This window comes from Neolamprologus brichardi, chromosome 2, assembly GCF_056152115.1.
Source record: "Neolamprologus brichardi isolate AB-2024 chromosome 2, ASM5615211v1, whole genome shotgun sequence".
Classification (NCBI taxonomy): domain Eukaryota; kingdom Metazoa; phylum Chordata; class Actinopteri; order Cichliformes; family Cichlidae; genus Neolamprologus; species Neolamprologus brichardi.
In genome coordinates, this window is record NC_142105.1 from 4,484,140 (window position 1) to 4,497,245 (window position 13,106).

At 40.3% G+C, this 13,106-nt stretch overlaps 1 protein-coding gene across 3 annotated transcripts; it reads left to right on the plus strand.

Moving 5' to 3' along the window:
* The first annotated feature begins 432 nt into the window (after positions 1–432).
* On the plus strand, positions 433–12,378 carry pitx2 (paired-like homeodomain 2). 3 transcript variants are annotated; one of them, XM_087846258.1, is made up of 4 exons: positions 433–542; positions 4,746–4,815; positions 9,252–9,451; positions 10,284–12,378. In XM_087846258.1, exons 2-4 carry the CDS (start codon positions 4,770–4,772, stop codon positions 10,839–10,841), a joined length of 804 nt encoding a protein of 267 aa, XP_087702384.1. In that variant the 5' UTR covers positions 433–542; positions 4,746–4,769; the 3' UTR covers positions 10,842–12,378. The 3 variants fall into 3 exon arrangements, with proteins under 3 accessions (XP_087702384.1, XP_006798909.1, XP_006798908.1); XM_006798846.3 differs by lacking the exon at positions 433–542 and adding an exon at positions 1,898–2,389; XM_006798845.3 differs by lacking the exons at positions 433–542; positions 4,746–4,815 and adding an exon at positions 8,287–8,793.
* The last annotated feature ends 728 nt before the right edge of the window (positions 12,379–13,106 follow it).

Consider the following 13,106-nt stretch of genomic DNA (forward strand, 5'->3'; position numbering starts at 1 on the left):
CGTGAAAGTTTGAGTAAAAGAAGAAAAACATAACTCGTTCAAAATAAAACTTAAACTGAGTCAAACTAGTGCGGCTCTGGTTTCAGATTGTGTGTGGTTGTTGTGGCTGACAGGCCGGGCAGTCTATCAACTCTCGTCTTTAAAGTGGAGGCTGGGATGCGTGCTGATATACATAAAAGCCGGAAAGAGTGTTTTAAAATCCTCTCCAGTATGCAGGAGGAGGAAAAGTTGAAATGTCCAACTACACTGACACTGGCGCGCTGATGTGCTCGTTAAGAATCAGGAGAGAGCATCAGCGGAGCAGGTCACCCTGTTTCTCACATCACAGCCCCATCAGAAATTCTTTCAAGTGTCCTTCTGCGTCGCCAAAGATGACAACGGCGAATCGATAAGCGCTTGAAATGAAAAGAAGCCGTCGGTTTGCCCCCGAGGCGAAAGATTTCATACCCGCCAGCCTTCTCTGAACTTCAGGCATTCCTCTGCACCTTTCTGCGTGAGAAAGAGGAGGCTCTTGACTGATTTTTTTCTCTTTGTATAAGAAGGTAAGAGGAGAATATAACCGAACCATCATGCCTCTCCAGACGCTGCTCACCCTCTTTATCTCTGCGTGCAGGCGGGGCGTGATTTGAAGATGTGCACATGCAGGGCTGATGTTTTCTCTTCTGGCTTCTGGGTCCTTTTACTCACATTTTATGCGATGGTGCATGTGTGTTGGAGTGTTTGTGCATGACTGTCCCATAATACAACAACTAATATTAAAGCACAGAGGTCAAAATTTGAAAGAGCGAGCTGTTTTGGCAAATATGCTTATTTTATTTATTTTTTCCCCCATATTGGTTTGCATTTGACCCATCGTACTCAGTGTGCATGTGTGTTTGGCGAGAGGAAAATTAATAAAATATGGTTTTCTCGGGCCTTTGTGGAAGACTAAGAGGGATTTCTCTTGACTAAAGCCCAGCTTAATTTGATGTCTTTACTCTTACATAAGAAGACCAAATAAGCTATAAAAATTATTTTTCCATTACATCTATCTATATAAGGTATTTATCAGAAATGTGTTTGGATCCCAGAAATCAAGCCATCCTTTACTCAACAAATTTTGATCGAGGGTGGCGTGTAGATGATGCGCACTTGCTTCAGTGTCCCCATTTGCCTAGAAATTCCCATGTGGATGGGTGCATTAATTACTTGTTTAATGGGAGTATGACTAAAAATGTAAAACAAGGATTAGGCGCGGGGAATGCAGGCCTACGTCCGGTCGGCTTGCCTCACTTAAGATGCGAATGGAAAATCAGCCTGTATCTAACGAAACGGATCTATAAAGAACATTTGCATCCGAGCCAGCTGTTCACTTCATCTGCACATAAATCCGCAACACGATAGCGCTATCTGGCCCCGGAGGAGCCTAATGCATCAATTTAAATACTTTGCAGTTCCAAATATTCAAAATATTGCGTTGTGTAAATTAGTTAAATTATAAATCCACCGCTGTGTGCGATGACACAACAGCCAGCGTGTGTAAAACGGACTCATTTTGCTGATTGGATTATAAAAAGAAATTTTAAAAATCACTAAATGCCTTAAAAAGCGTTTTATTAAAAATAACGGCCAGTGAGCTGGTTAAATAAGGAATCTGCAGCCATGCTCGTTGTTTATTTTTGCACGGGCAGAGTTTATATAATAAGCGGTTAAGTGGCTGGTTGTAAATAGGTTGGGTTTAAGCAAATTGAACTGCTGTGTGTTTTGCATGCCTGTCGGGATGGCCTATCAGGAATCTCCGTGTTTTATTTTTTTAACACGCTCTTTTTAAAGATGACACTGAATTTTTGTGTGTGTGTTTGATTATTGTTGAAAGCTGAGACGCTCCGAGTTGCCCTCTGCTAGACTACACAGGCACATGAGCGTACACAAACACACCCCTTTAAAAGCGCGCGCGTAAACACACACACACACACGCATACGCACACGGGGTCCCTCTCTAAGCTCAAAAGCAGGAAAAATTGCGCCACTCTTGGAGCGTCTTTCAAGGGGGAAAAAGTTGAGGAAGACAGAAGAGGACGAACCAAGAGGAGACTCGAATGAAAGCGCCTCCTTCGCAGTTTCTCCTCACTGTAAATAGATGGTTATTTATGCGCATAAATGAAACTATCCTAAAGGTAGTGGTGCGTCTCTTTTTGGATACATAGTGGGAGAGCACATGCTACGCTCTGGTTTTCCCCGGACAGAAACGTAAACTTCAGTGCTACTGGATCTTGAAGTTGCTCGGTTTGTCGCTGTAGACAGAACTACTGGTGTCTCGGTGCGTTTGGACGGTGGAATTTATCTCATCTCTGTAGAATAAAACGCCGACGGCCGGGAAAAGCAACCTCCCCACCGGTGTCTACAACTGGTAAGTACAGTAGAAGAGTGGAGACGCTTCAAAAAGTGAGATGTGAGTTAATGCGAGTGAAGGAATTTGTTCCACCTCGCGCTTTGTGCGCTCTGTGCCTTTCCGATGTAAATTTAAAAGCCATGGTTGCAATATAAAGGAGCATGAAGTGATGTGAGGGCAGGGTTTGCCTTACAGGTCAGTGGATGATAATGATGTATCGTTAGAAGTGATGGAGTGTGGGGAAATAAAAAAAGAAGAACGAGATAAATCAATGTTCAGCCGGTGAGGGTTGTAATAAAATATATCACATAAGCCATTAAAGCTGATTTCAGAATTATACGTTTATTTTGATTTTTAGCTTCAGACCAGAGCTGAAAATGCATTTTCAAAGATAATGGATAAACTGTGAGCTGACAAACAGTTTGGAAACTAAGAAATAATCAAGCTGCAAATAACAATTTTAACAGAAAGTGTCCAAAAAGAGTTTAGATGTCATTCACCCTCCTCCGAGTCTGTTTTCGAAACTGAGAGAAAGAAGAAACGGGGGTAAAAGAGGCGACGTTCACGGTCTCACGCCTTTAATTAATACAGGACCATATGGTGGAGGTTAGTCGATTCATCTCCCGGTAAAGGCTGCAGTCTCATGCTCCAGCCTACTGTGTTAATTTCAGAAGTAAAGCCAGTGAGAGGCAATGCCAGTTTGCTGTCTGCACTGGGCCTGATGCCACGTGAGTCACTGATTCTTATCAACTGTTGATGGTGAAAGAAGAGAGAGTCCATGAAGTGAGAATGAAAGGATGAACGAGATTAATATAAGTAATCATAATACTCATACTATTTTAAAACCGCTCCTATGGGGTAACTGCTGCAAAATCTACATAAATACGTGTTGTCAGGTTCAATTGCCGTTAGAAATATTTTGCATTATTATTATTATTATTATTATTATTATTATTATTATTATTACAGTTGCCCACATATATCTTTTCAAATTTGACTTAATGAATGAGGCAATTTAAAGATCATACTAAGGTGATGTTCGTCTTAAATGGGAAACTTCCGATTTTAAAAAAAAATGCTTTTCCTCTCTAACTTTAAAGGAAAAGGCACTCTTCGAATTTTGAAGCGTTCTGCACAAAAGACAGACAACAAAAGAAAAAAAATGCTCAAGTCGTTAATTCAAAGCTGAAATTGCAGTTAAATTTTCACACAATAAAACAAAATTAATAACAATAAATTAAAAAAAAAAATGTGTGTAACTTCAGAGACTGTGGAGCAGCACGACAGACTGAAATATTGGACGAACCTCTCATTAAATTTCACTGATTAGGTAACACCGAGCCGCATGCAATAACCTTACACCTTACAGCGTGACCCCCACTATTTCATTTTGCAGCGGGGATACAGAGGAGGGATGCGAAGAACGGTTGTGCAGGTACACAGCATGTAAAACTTAACCTCCAATATCTGCATCTTTTGAATTAAAGGATGAAAAAAAAGAGAAAGAAAAAAAAACTCGCAGATGATGTAGAGCAGGTGAAGAGAAGAACTGAGGAAAATGGTTAACAGCATGACTGGATGCAAATTTCCCCCGACTTGAATTATCATAAGCAAACATTGTGAGCCTGGACTAATAAAATCCCATCTGTGTAACTTCATATCGAGGTAGTATGAGGGCTGCGATAATGAATTTTGTAATATCCCACCGACAGACATCTCAATCAGACTCTAATCCCATGATTTTACTACGGAATCACTCCACTCCCAACTGCACCAGGCAGCACCAAAACACAGAATCCGGCTCGTGCAAAACACATGAAGGGTTTTCCACACCGTGCAAAAATAAGAAAAAAACACATAACGTAAAATCACGATGAGTTTTGAACTGTAATTTATCAGAATTAAGTAAAAAAAAATACCTTCAAAACTAAGAGATTATTCACTTGATTATTGCGATCTATTCCTTGTTTCGTGCACACCGGAAGTTAAACTCAAAATTCTTTCAAAAATGGCACGTTCAAACTAAAAAATTAAAAATTAAAAATAAAAATTAAAAAATCTCATCAAGATCCACATTTTGCAATAGTGTCATCATCATGCACCGCCGCTGAAATCCCGCCATGTTCTTATATATTTTTGCTTTTATGTTTGTCCCATTATCATCATTTGCCATTCACTCAAATATACCAGTTTTCAAAAGGAATTCTTTTTCTTTTTCTTTCTTGTTACAATCAAAGGATTGCCCCTTGACCACATCATAGTCCTCACGTAGGCTCCCGAATTATTGACTGCACAGTTAGAGTTTGATGATAATAAACGACTCAGAGGACTTTTTCGCAGTCTCAAATTGTGGCTTTTTTGTTTCTTTTTACAGAAGCTGTTTCTTTGAATTATCAGAATGGACTCCCATTGCCGTAAACTGGTCACCACCTGCGCACAAATAGGTGAGTAACAATTTCAAATGTTCTCATTCTAATAGAAATAAAAAGCTTTTGCAAGAATGTGTGTTAGTTTACACAGGTTGATACAATTTTTCACTTCACCTAAATTAAAAGAAAATCATTTAGTAACATAACGAAAAAGAGTGTGTTACTTTCCACATCTTAAGAAAATGCTTTACAAACCTACAGTAACAATATTAAAAAAAAGGTGAATATTTTTTATATTTGTCAACGTTTAGATATCATAAATGTCCCCAAAATCTCTAAACGTAAAACACAATAATATACAATTATTAATGCACTTTTTTTTTGAAGTACCACAGATTATATTGACACTTACATGTCAGTATTAACAAATAGATATTTACATGTTAGGCAACAGGTTTACCAGCGAGCCCAACTTCTTCGTTTGTGCCGTTTCTGATCAGAAGACCAGATTAATTTTTCAGAGGAATATCATTAATTTCCTACATTTTATCCTCACGGCTTCGCTCATATCTGTTTATTCGTGTTTTAAAAGTTGCTTTGTGCGCATATGTGGTATTTTGATGTTTTCTTTTATTTCATTATATTGATGTAGCCTTTTTTATATGCCTGTATTTCGGCCCTTTTACTCCTCAATATGGAGAAGTTGTGAGAGAGCCGAGTTGGTTCGCTATGTTAGAGCGACACCTGGTGGTCGAATGCGGATCAGCACCAGAGCAGTAAGAGGAGAGCACAGACAACTCTGATCATCCGGGATTTGATAAGGATGGCCGCTTCGCATAGCAAAGTTAATTAGTTAATTTAAAAATATGCTAATGTATGACAAATTACACTGTATTTTTAATTTTACTTTTAATGACATTTAACACAGGACGGCAGTTTTCACAGATTTTTTTAATCGTCAGTTCTCCTGTAATACGCTGAGAGCCTTTCATATAAATGGTAGTCTCCAAAATCCCTTAAAACCGACATCAGACTAAATTAAAGCTGCAATCCTGAACGACAAAATTATGGGATTATTAATTATTCTCTCATGTGACACGGAAATTACATCAGGTCTTGTTAGTGTCTTTGACGAATAACCAATAAGTCTTATTGTGTTTCATTTAGTCGACATTGCTGGGTATGTGTGACGGTCGCGTATTGTAGCTTCTTAGCTGCTCGTCGTGAACCACCACTGATTAAGAGTAATAAGATAAGTAAAATCAAAAAGGGTGATCGAGAGAGATGCCGGCAAATATAGACACACCAGCGTCAACTGTTTTGCTATAATATATGCAGTGCTTGTTGGATTGACTCCGGGGAAAACTACATGTATAATGAAAGCCAATTCGTGAGGAGGAATATCCTAATGGAGGAATCTGATGTCTGCTTAATCCTATGTAAAAAGCCTTGTCGTCTCCCCTTATATTGACTGAATTGCTAATTAATGGCCCTCTATGGTGGAGGCCTATTGCACGCAGTAATCCGCAGAAGAGAGATAAAGCATTCAGAAGGTAGAAATGAAGAGGAAACCGATAATCCACTTCAAGTTTAGTATTACAATGCGCCTGGAAGAAAAAGGGAGCAACAGACCGTCCGTTATTTAACGGAAAATAAGGCACTAAATAATATTTTATTTGCTTTTTTTTTTTTAACAATAAAAGGTATCGTCATTATAAAGGTAATACCTATTATTATAATTATTATAATTATTAATATTATTATTGTTGTTGTTGTTGTTCTACATGAAATTTGGCTTACTGGTTTTTACCCTTTATAAAGTTTTGTTATTGCAATGATAAATAAAACATTCATTATAATTTAATGTTAATAAAGCCGCTCCTGGTGGATTGTAATTGAATTATGATCAAGGTTTTATTGCTCTACATTAGAGGCTTTGTGAGTGTGTGTCTGAGTGTATGCGAGTGTGTGTTGCATGCAGTCTACGGTCTGCTGGTATTTATATATGAGGGGCTTTCACGGGATTAGCCCAATAACTTCTTAACAGCGCCAAGTCCCAAATGTGCTGGCTGAATGGGCTTTAGTCTGGCCACGTGGAGGGTGGAAGAGTGATTTTGATGATGATGATGATCTTGATGATGATTATGATGAAATGTGACTAGAGTGTCTCTATATTTAGATGTATGTTTTCACTTGCACTCCTGATCGCACTAACTGGCGCGGATGTTGCCTATCGCTTTATGGTCGCTCCATCACTTCAGCCACCTGTTTGTTACCCAGCTGACGTTTCTCCACCCGCCTATGAAAATCAAAGTCGCATTTGTTTGATTAGACATGTTTGCTTTGCCTTAATGCGGCACAATCTTTTAGGAATTAGATCTTTAAAAAAAAAATGTCTCGCATATCAGCTCAAACTCTTTAAAAGTGCTCCATTAGAAATAATTAGTCAAATTAAGAGTCTTATTAGGTTTTCTGCCAAAAAGAACACTTCAGGGGGGGTTCGCTGACAACGGCTATGGACTCCAAACACAAAGTGAGGAGAGATCCAGTTAAGCACCCAGATAAAGTAATCTGTCGTCAACAAACTGAGACTGCGTGGTATAAAGCTCCAGTCAGTTGATTTAATGAATATGTGAACCTCAAGTCTGGGAAGGTCAAGAGAGTCGCCTCATTTGAAAACTAGTATGACTGAAAATGCTTTTCCAGGATGGATGTGGGATGGATACGGGATTCAGGGAATAGCAAACCAGTTAAAGTCAGCTTGGTCACGTTTTTGGACCGTGATGTAAATGCACAATAAAACTGAAGGCGCAAAATGCATTCATTCAGTATGTTGCCGGTTACCTTTATGTAATTTGAGCACTAGCACTGAGTTAAAACATGCTAGTTATAATTAAGCATTTTCGTGTCCATATGAAAGCACAATGTGCACATGTGCTCTCTTTTAAGGTAATGCGCGCGCCTGGCAATTAGCATCAGTTGACAAGTGCTCACAGACAATTTGGGGTCAAGCTGGCACAGTCCTTAGTTACATTTGTTGTTTGTTCTTTCACGGGTTCTTTGTGGTCCAGGAGGTGCTTGTGTTTGATATTCACTGCGCTATTTTTTTTCTTTTTTCTTTTTGTGGTTTCAAAACAATCCGCGCAGTGGCTGGCTTTATTCACACGGAGTCCCAGAGTAAACTGCACTGACAGAGCCTACCAGCCTGAAGCTCAACTTGGGTATCAATAGAACTACATCGTTTTGCTGGGCCACTGGACCCATCTCATAAAATGAGGCCAAACTGTGTTATTTTCATTTTTATTTGGTCTCGGGCTGCTGCGCAACGGCGTTTTGGAGCGCCGCGGGTACACCGTGCGTCCCATCTCTCTTTACATGCTTTTATTTGGAAGAGAGAAATAAGCGCCAGCGCCGGCATAAACACACTGGCAGACATATCTTGTTTCTGCAAGCTCCGGTTGGTTGGGCACGCCGTCATATTCACATGGATGTGCCTGTCAGAGAAAATATGGGCGGGCGCAACATGGTGACGTGGAGGTCTGGAGAGAGGCGCAGTTGGATAGACAGTGCTCAGGCAACAGCTGAAATGAACAGTGAGTGGTGTAGTGTGTGTATGCCTCTGGATCTAATATCACCTACCTGTCCTTGTCACTCTGATAGTCAGGCGAGGTAGCCGCTGTTTTTCACCGTTGCTATGGCAAAACTCAATGGCCTATTTTAAAGCGTTTTCCAATTTAAACACAAAGAAGGCTTTATCTCAACCGCAAGAGGATCCGCGAGGTTGTGCGTTTTTTGGAGAGCTGAGCACATTCCGCAGTCGGACTTTCCGCCTACCCTTCCTGTACTAAAGGTTGTGCGATCTTTTACCGATGAACTCTATGAGGGATCCATTAAACATAGACCATCATCACCTAACAGGGAATAAACTTGCCTCCACGCACCACACGGCTCTGGCGATGGCCTCTAGTTTGCAGCCACTGCAGCGGTCTGTGGACTCTAAACACCGGTTAGAAGTGCACACTGTGTCGGACACATCAAGTCCGGAGTCTGTCGGTAAGAACCGCCCGGAGTGCAGATGTTCTCTGCAAGACGCCGCAGATGTCATCTTGATTTCAAACAATAGATGGCTCTCATCAGTCAAAGTAAAGGGAGCTTTACATGCATGCAAATAGGCGATTACAGCTGTCATTTTACTAAAAGATCATCTGTCTGTGTGCGGCGCTGAGTGAAAAAGTTTCAGTTATGTAAATGAAAACAGCTTGTGTTGTCAATTAAAATTAGCCCGACTTTTTCTGATATTCTCAGTAATTGCGTTAAGTAAAAAGGTTAACTAAAACCCTAGAAGTCAACGGAAATTCAGAACCCAAAACATGAAGTAAACAAAAGATTTATTTTTATAAATCCTTTAAGTGATACTGTTCCCACGGGAGCCTCGGATCGTTTTTTTTCTCCTCGCATTGTGCAGGCCATAATCTGGGTGATGACTTGAGTACTTCATTCCCTCTTCACAGAAAAGGAGAAGATACAAAATAAAAATGAAGACTCTTCAGATGACCCTTCCAAAAAGAAGCGACAGCGGCGGCAGAGGACTCACTTCACCAGCCAGCAGCTGCAGGAACTGGAGGCCACTTTCCAGCGGAATCGCTATCCGGACATGAGCACAAGGGAGGAGATAGCCGTGTGGACCAACCTTACAGAGGCCCGAGTCAGGGTGAGTATTCCCTCGGGTGTAAACAAAAGCAACTAGTGTGTATAAATTCAAGTAATTTGCGGCAATTTTCCGGTTGTCCTATAAATATCCGATTCTTTAACATAATTACGCACGCACTGAAAATTTTACGCACGATTGGAATTTGATTTAAATAATGTACAACATAATTTTAAAATGAAAAACAAATAACCGGAGTCTTGTTTAAATATACTTCTGGTGAAAACTCAATTTAATTAGAGCGTTAGGCTATATGTTTATATTAAGCCAAATGGAATTTGAACCCCTTGTACACAATGAAAAAATAATCAGTTTTAGCACAAGTCACAGTTCTCGGCATATTTTAATCTGGTGCGTAATTTTATTTAAAAGAGCCCAAAAATGACTCATCCCGTTTCCAAATGAAGTGTAATTAAACACTTACAATGTTGTTAGCAGTTGAGGGGCTCGACATTAGTCGGTGACAGATACCAGTCGTGTTCTGCTGTTCGTGTGAAAGAGGTGCAAAGCTTGTATTTTGCGATTGTCGCCCTGTGCTTGTGTGATTAAGGTCAGCGTGTTTATGGAAGCATGCAGAGGAATACACATCCTCTGCGCATTAAGATAATGCAGAGAGACCGCAGTGTGTATTCTGCTCAGATAAACACGGAGTTTTTACAGTTTTAATGAAGTGTTAAAACAGTAAATTTTATTTGAACAATTACTAATTAAATTAATTCTATTAACTTGTAAAGCTCACATATTATCACGGAGCCATATAAATATATCATACTGACAACGATACTGTTGCCGAACAATATACTATGTCTAAACCTCTGCCTTTCATTTGCTGTAGGTGTGGTTCAAGAATCGGCGAGCCAAGTGGAGGAAGAGGGAAAGAAACCAGCAAGCAGAGCTTTGCAAAAACGGCTTCGGCCCGCAGTTCAATGGACTCATGCAGCCCTACGATGACATGTACCCTAGCTACACATACAACAACTGGGCTGCCAAGGGCCTCACATCTGCCTCTTTATCCACAAAAAGCTTCCCCTTCTTCAACTCCATGAATGTCAACCCCTTATCCTCGCAAACCATGTTCTCACCGCCCAACTCCATATCCTCTATGACTTCCAGCATGGTGCCATCGGCGGTCACCGGCGTACCGGGCTCCAGTCTCAACAGCCTCAATAACTTGAATAACCTCAGTAACCCGTCTCTCAACTCGGGGGTGCCCACGCCGGCGTGTCCCTACGCCCCTCCGACCCCTCCTTATGTGTACAGGGACACTTGTAACTCCAGCCTGGCCAGCCTGAGACTGAAAGCCAAGCAGCACTCGAGTTTTGGATACGCCAGTGTGCAGAATCCGGCCACTAATCTGAGTGCTTGCCAATATGCCGTGGACAGGCCAGTCTAATACCTACCTGCACTGCAAAAAATAATCATCTTAGCAAGATATAAGAGGCTAGTAGGGACGCTTACAGTTACATTTTTCTCTAAAGACAGTGGGCATCTCTGGTGGTGCGATTGTTATAGACTTTTTTGCGTGTATCAAGATTTTGTTTTTTAATTTTTTGGCGATCTTTGCCAGTTGGAATGTTACTTGCAGTATTCCGACCCTTTTCCTTAACACACTGCCACTTGCTCCGGTAAAAATCTAAAATCTAATAGGAAACATGTGGGATTATCCCATCGCATCACATTCATTTTCTTTCTTTTGAAGGGGCAAATGTGATTTGAGGGTGATTACAATCCCAGATAGCTTGCTATGGTGGTCATTTTTTTGCAGTGTGAGGGTAATCACAAACAGCCGGCCACAGGAACAAGAGACTACTACAAGTACTTTTTCATTTTTCAAAAAGGGCACTAGAAGACTGAACCACTGAAACAAGCTCAACCACAGGTCGGAGTCAAACTGAAATGGGACTTCTTAGGTTTGTTCCCCTTTTGATGAGTTCAGGCCTGCTTCACACTGCGCCTCAGCGGAAAAGAAAAAAAGAAATAAACGGAGAAAAAAAAAGAAAAGAAAAAAAAGGCCTGTTTTATTTTTCATAACTCCTCATAAGGGTTTTCTGGTGGATTTTTGGACGGTACCTATTGACTGAAAAGGTTGTATATATATTTGAATTATCATCTCCTGTTTGTCGAGGCGAATGCGCTATAACCCCACGTCCTCTCCAGGTTCAATTTATCAACGCATGTGGAAAAAAAATCTCTAAAAAGGAATCATGTTTTGCTTGCAAACAAAAGGGAATGTACATACTAAAACGCACCAGTTGTGTGTTTCTAACATATTATAAATTTATTATTAATGTCTGTGTGAATATCGATTTAGAATAGCAATTCTGGATTAAAAAAAAAAAAGTTCAAATCAAAAATGTTCCTGCGACAAATTATTTGGTTTTTTTGCTCTGTGTATACTATTTGGTACGGAACTATGTTTTTTTTCCAGCATTCAAAAACTATTGTGTTTTATTTAATGGAAGTAAATATATTGTTCAAAAACATCATGCTGGGGGACTTTTATTGAATCTTTGTGCTAGTTGTCTGATAGTGGAGTGTAAAGCAATGACAGTCTGTCTATAGCCTTTCGATTATGTGAGGTACTTGTGCGGCTAATCTATAGAGGAAAACAATGGGCCGCTCCAATACACATAACTCCGAGATGCTCCGTCAGATTAACTGTTGAATACATGTCTGCCTGCCCAGCCAAGAGCTTCGGCTGGTCACTGGTGCTTGAAATAACACGGGAATCCACAAAAAGGCATTGGACCACACGACAATGATAACAGTCCATTAGAGGTTGTTTTTTGCTCCCCGTCTTTGATCTCAGAAGAGATAGTTTCTGAAGTGGCTTATTAGAAAACTTGAAGTACAGCCCGCCATCTGATTCACATCATTCTTTAATATGGATTTTACGATATGTTTGAATTTATCACCTAGTAATTTATCAATCAGCAATGTTTAACAAAATCGTGTTTAGAGTTACATATTCTAAATCCAGCCTCACATCTGTTTTTCTGCCCCCCATAACTAATCCTTTCTAATTGTGCATCCCACCTGATTTATACGTGTATATATTTGCCTTTCTAGTATTTGCTTTTGTAACATTGCGCTTTTTTGAGGTGTGTTTTCCGTTGTGCAAACGCGACGAAGCAAAACAAACCGTGATTCGCAAGCTTAAGCAAACAAGAGCACACAGAGATACAGAGGTATGTGGGCCGGTGCTGCCTGGAGGAGGCGGGGGATGTGTGCAACTTCATGGCTGCAACCAGAGCGGAGACACCGGGGAGGAAACACCGCGACACTTCCCCACACAACAAGCCAAATAAATTATCCGAGCCCGGGCGGCCTGTATTTATTTCTAGTGTCGCCCATAAAAATTGATAGCCATATTTTAAAAAATAAATGGGCCGATATGACACTGTTTCACAATAAAAATTCAACAGTGTGTTAAAAGAACAAAAGAAATGTAGGTTGAAAAAGCGTAATGTCAAGTTGGATGACGACTCAAGTCATCTTTTATGAGAAGGTGTTAACTATTATGAGGAAAAATCAATCACGGTCCAAATTTGGGGTGTTTTTGCAAAAGCGCCAAATAACAAACGCGAGATAAGTGTTCTTCTATTTTTACATTTTGAGTTGAAGTGGCCGTCCAGCGGCTTGAACTCCACACCCTCCG

What these genes read in the sequence shown, in the direction of transcription:
- pitx2 (XM_006798845.3), top strand. Translation starts at nt 8,610, where the DNA reads ATGAACTCTATGAGGGATCCATTAAACATAGACCATCATCACCTAACA. An exon ending in ATCAAGTCCGGAGTCTGTCG is followed by an intron (nt 8,794 to 9,251) that starts GTAAGAACCGCC and finishes CCCTCTTCACAG; the next exon opens with AAAAGGAGAAGATACAAAAT. An exon ending in TTACAGAGGCCCGAGTCAGG is followed by an intron (nt 9,452 to 10,283) that starts GTGAGTATTCCC and finishes CATTTGCTGTAG; the next exon opens with GTGTGGTTCAAGAATCGGCG.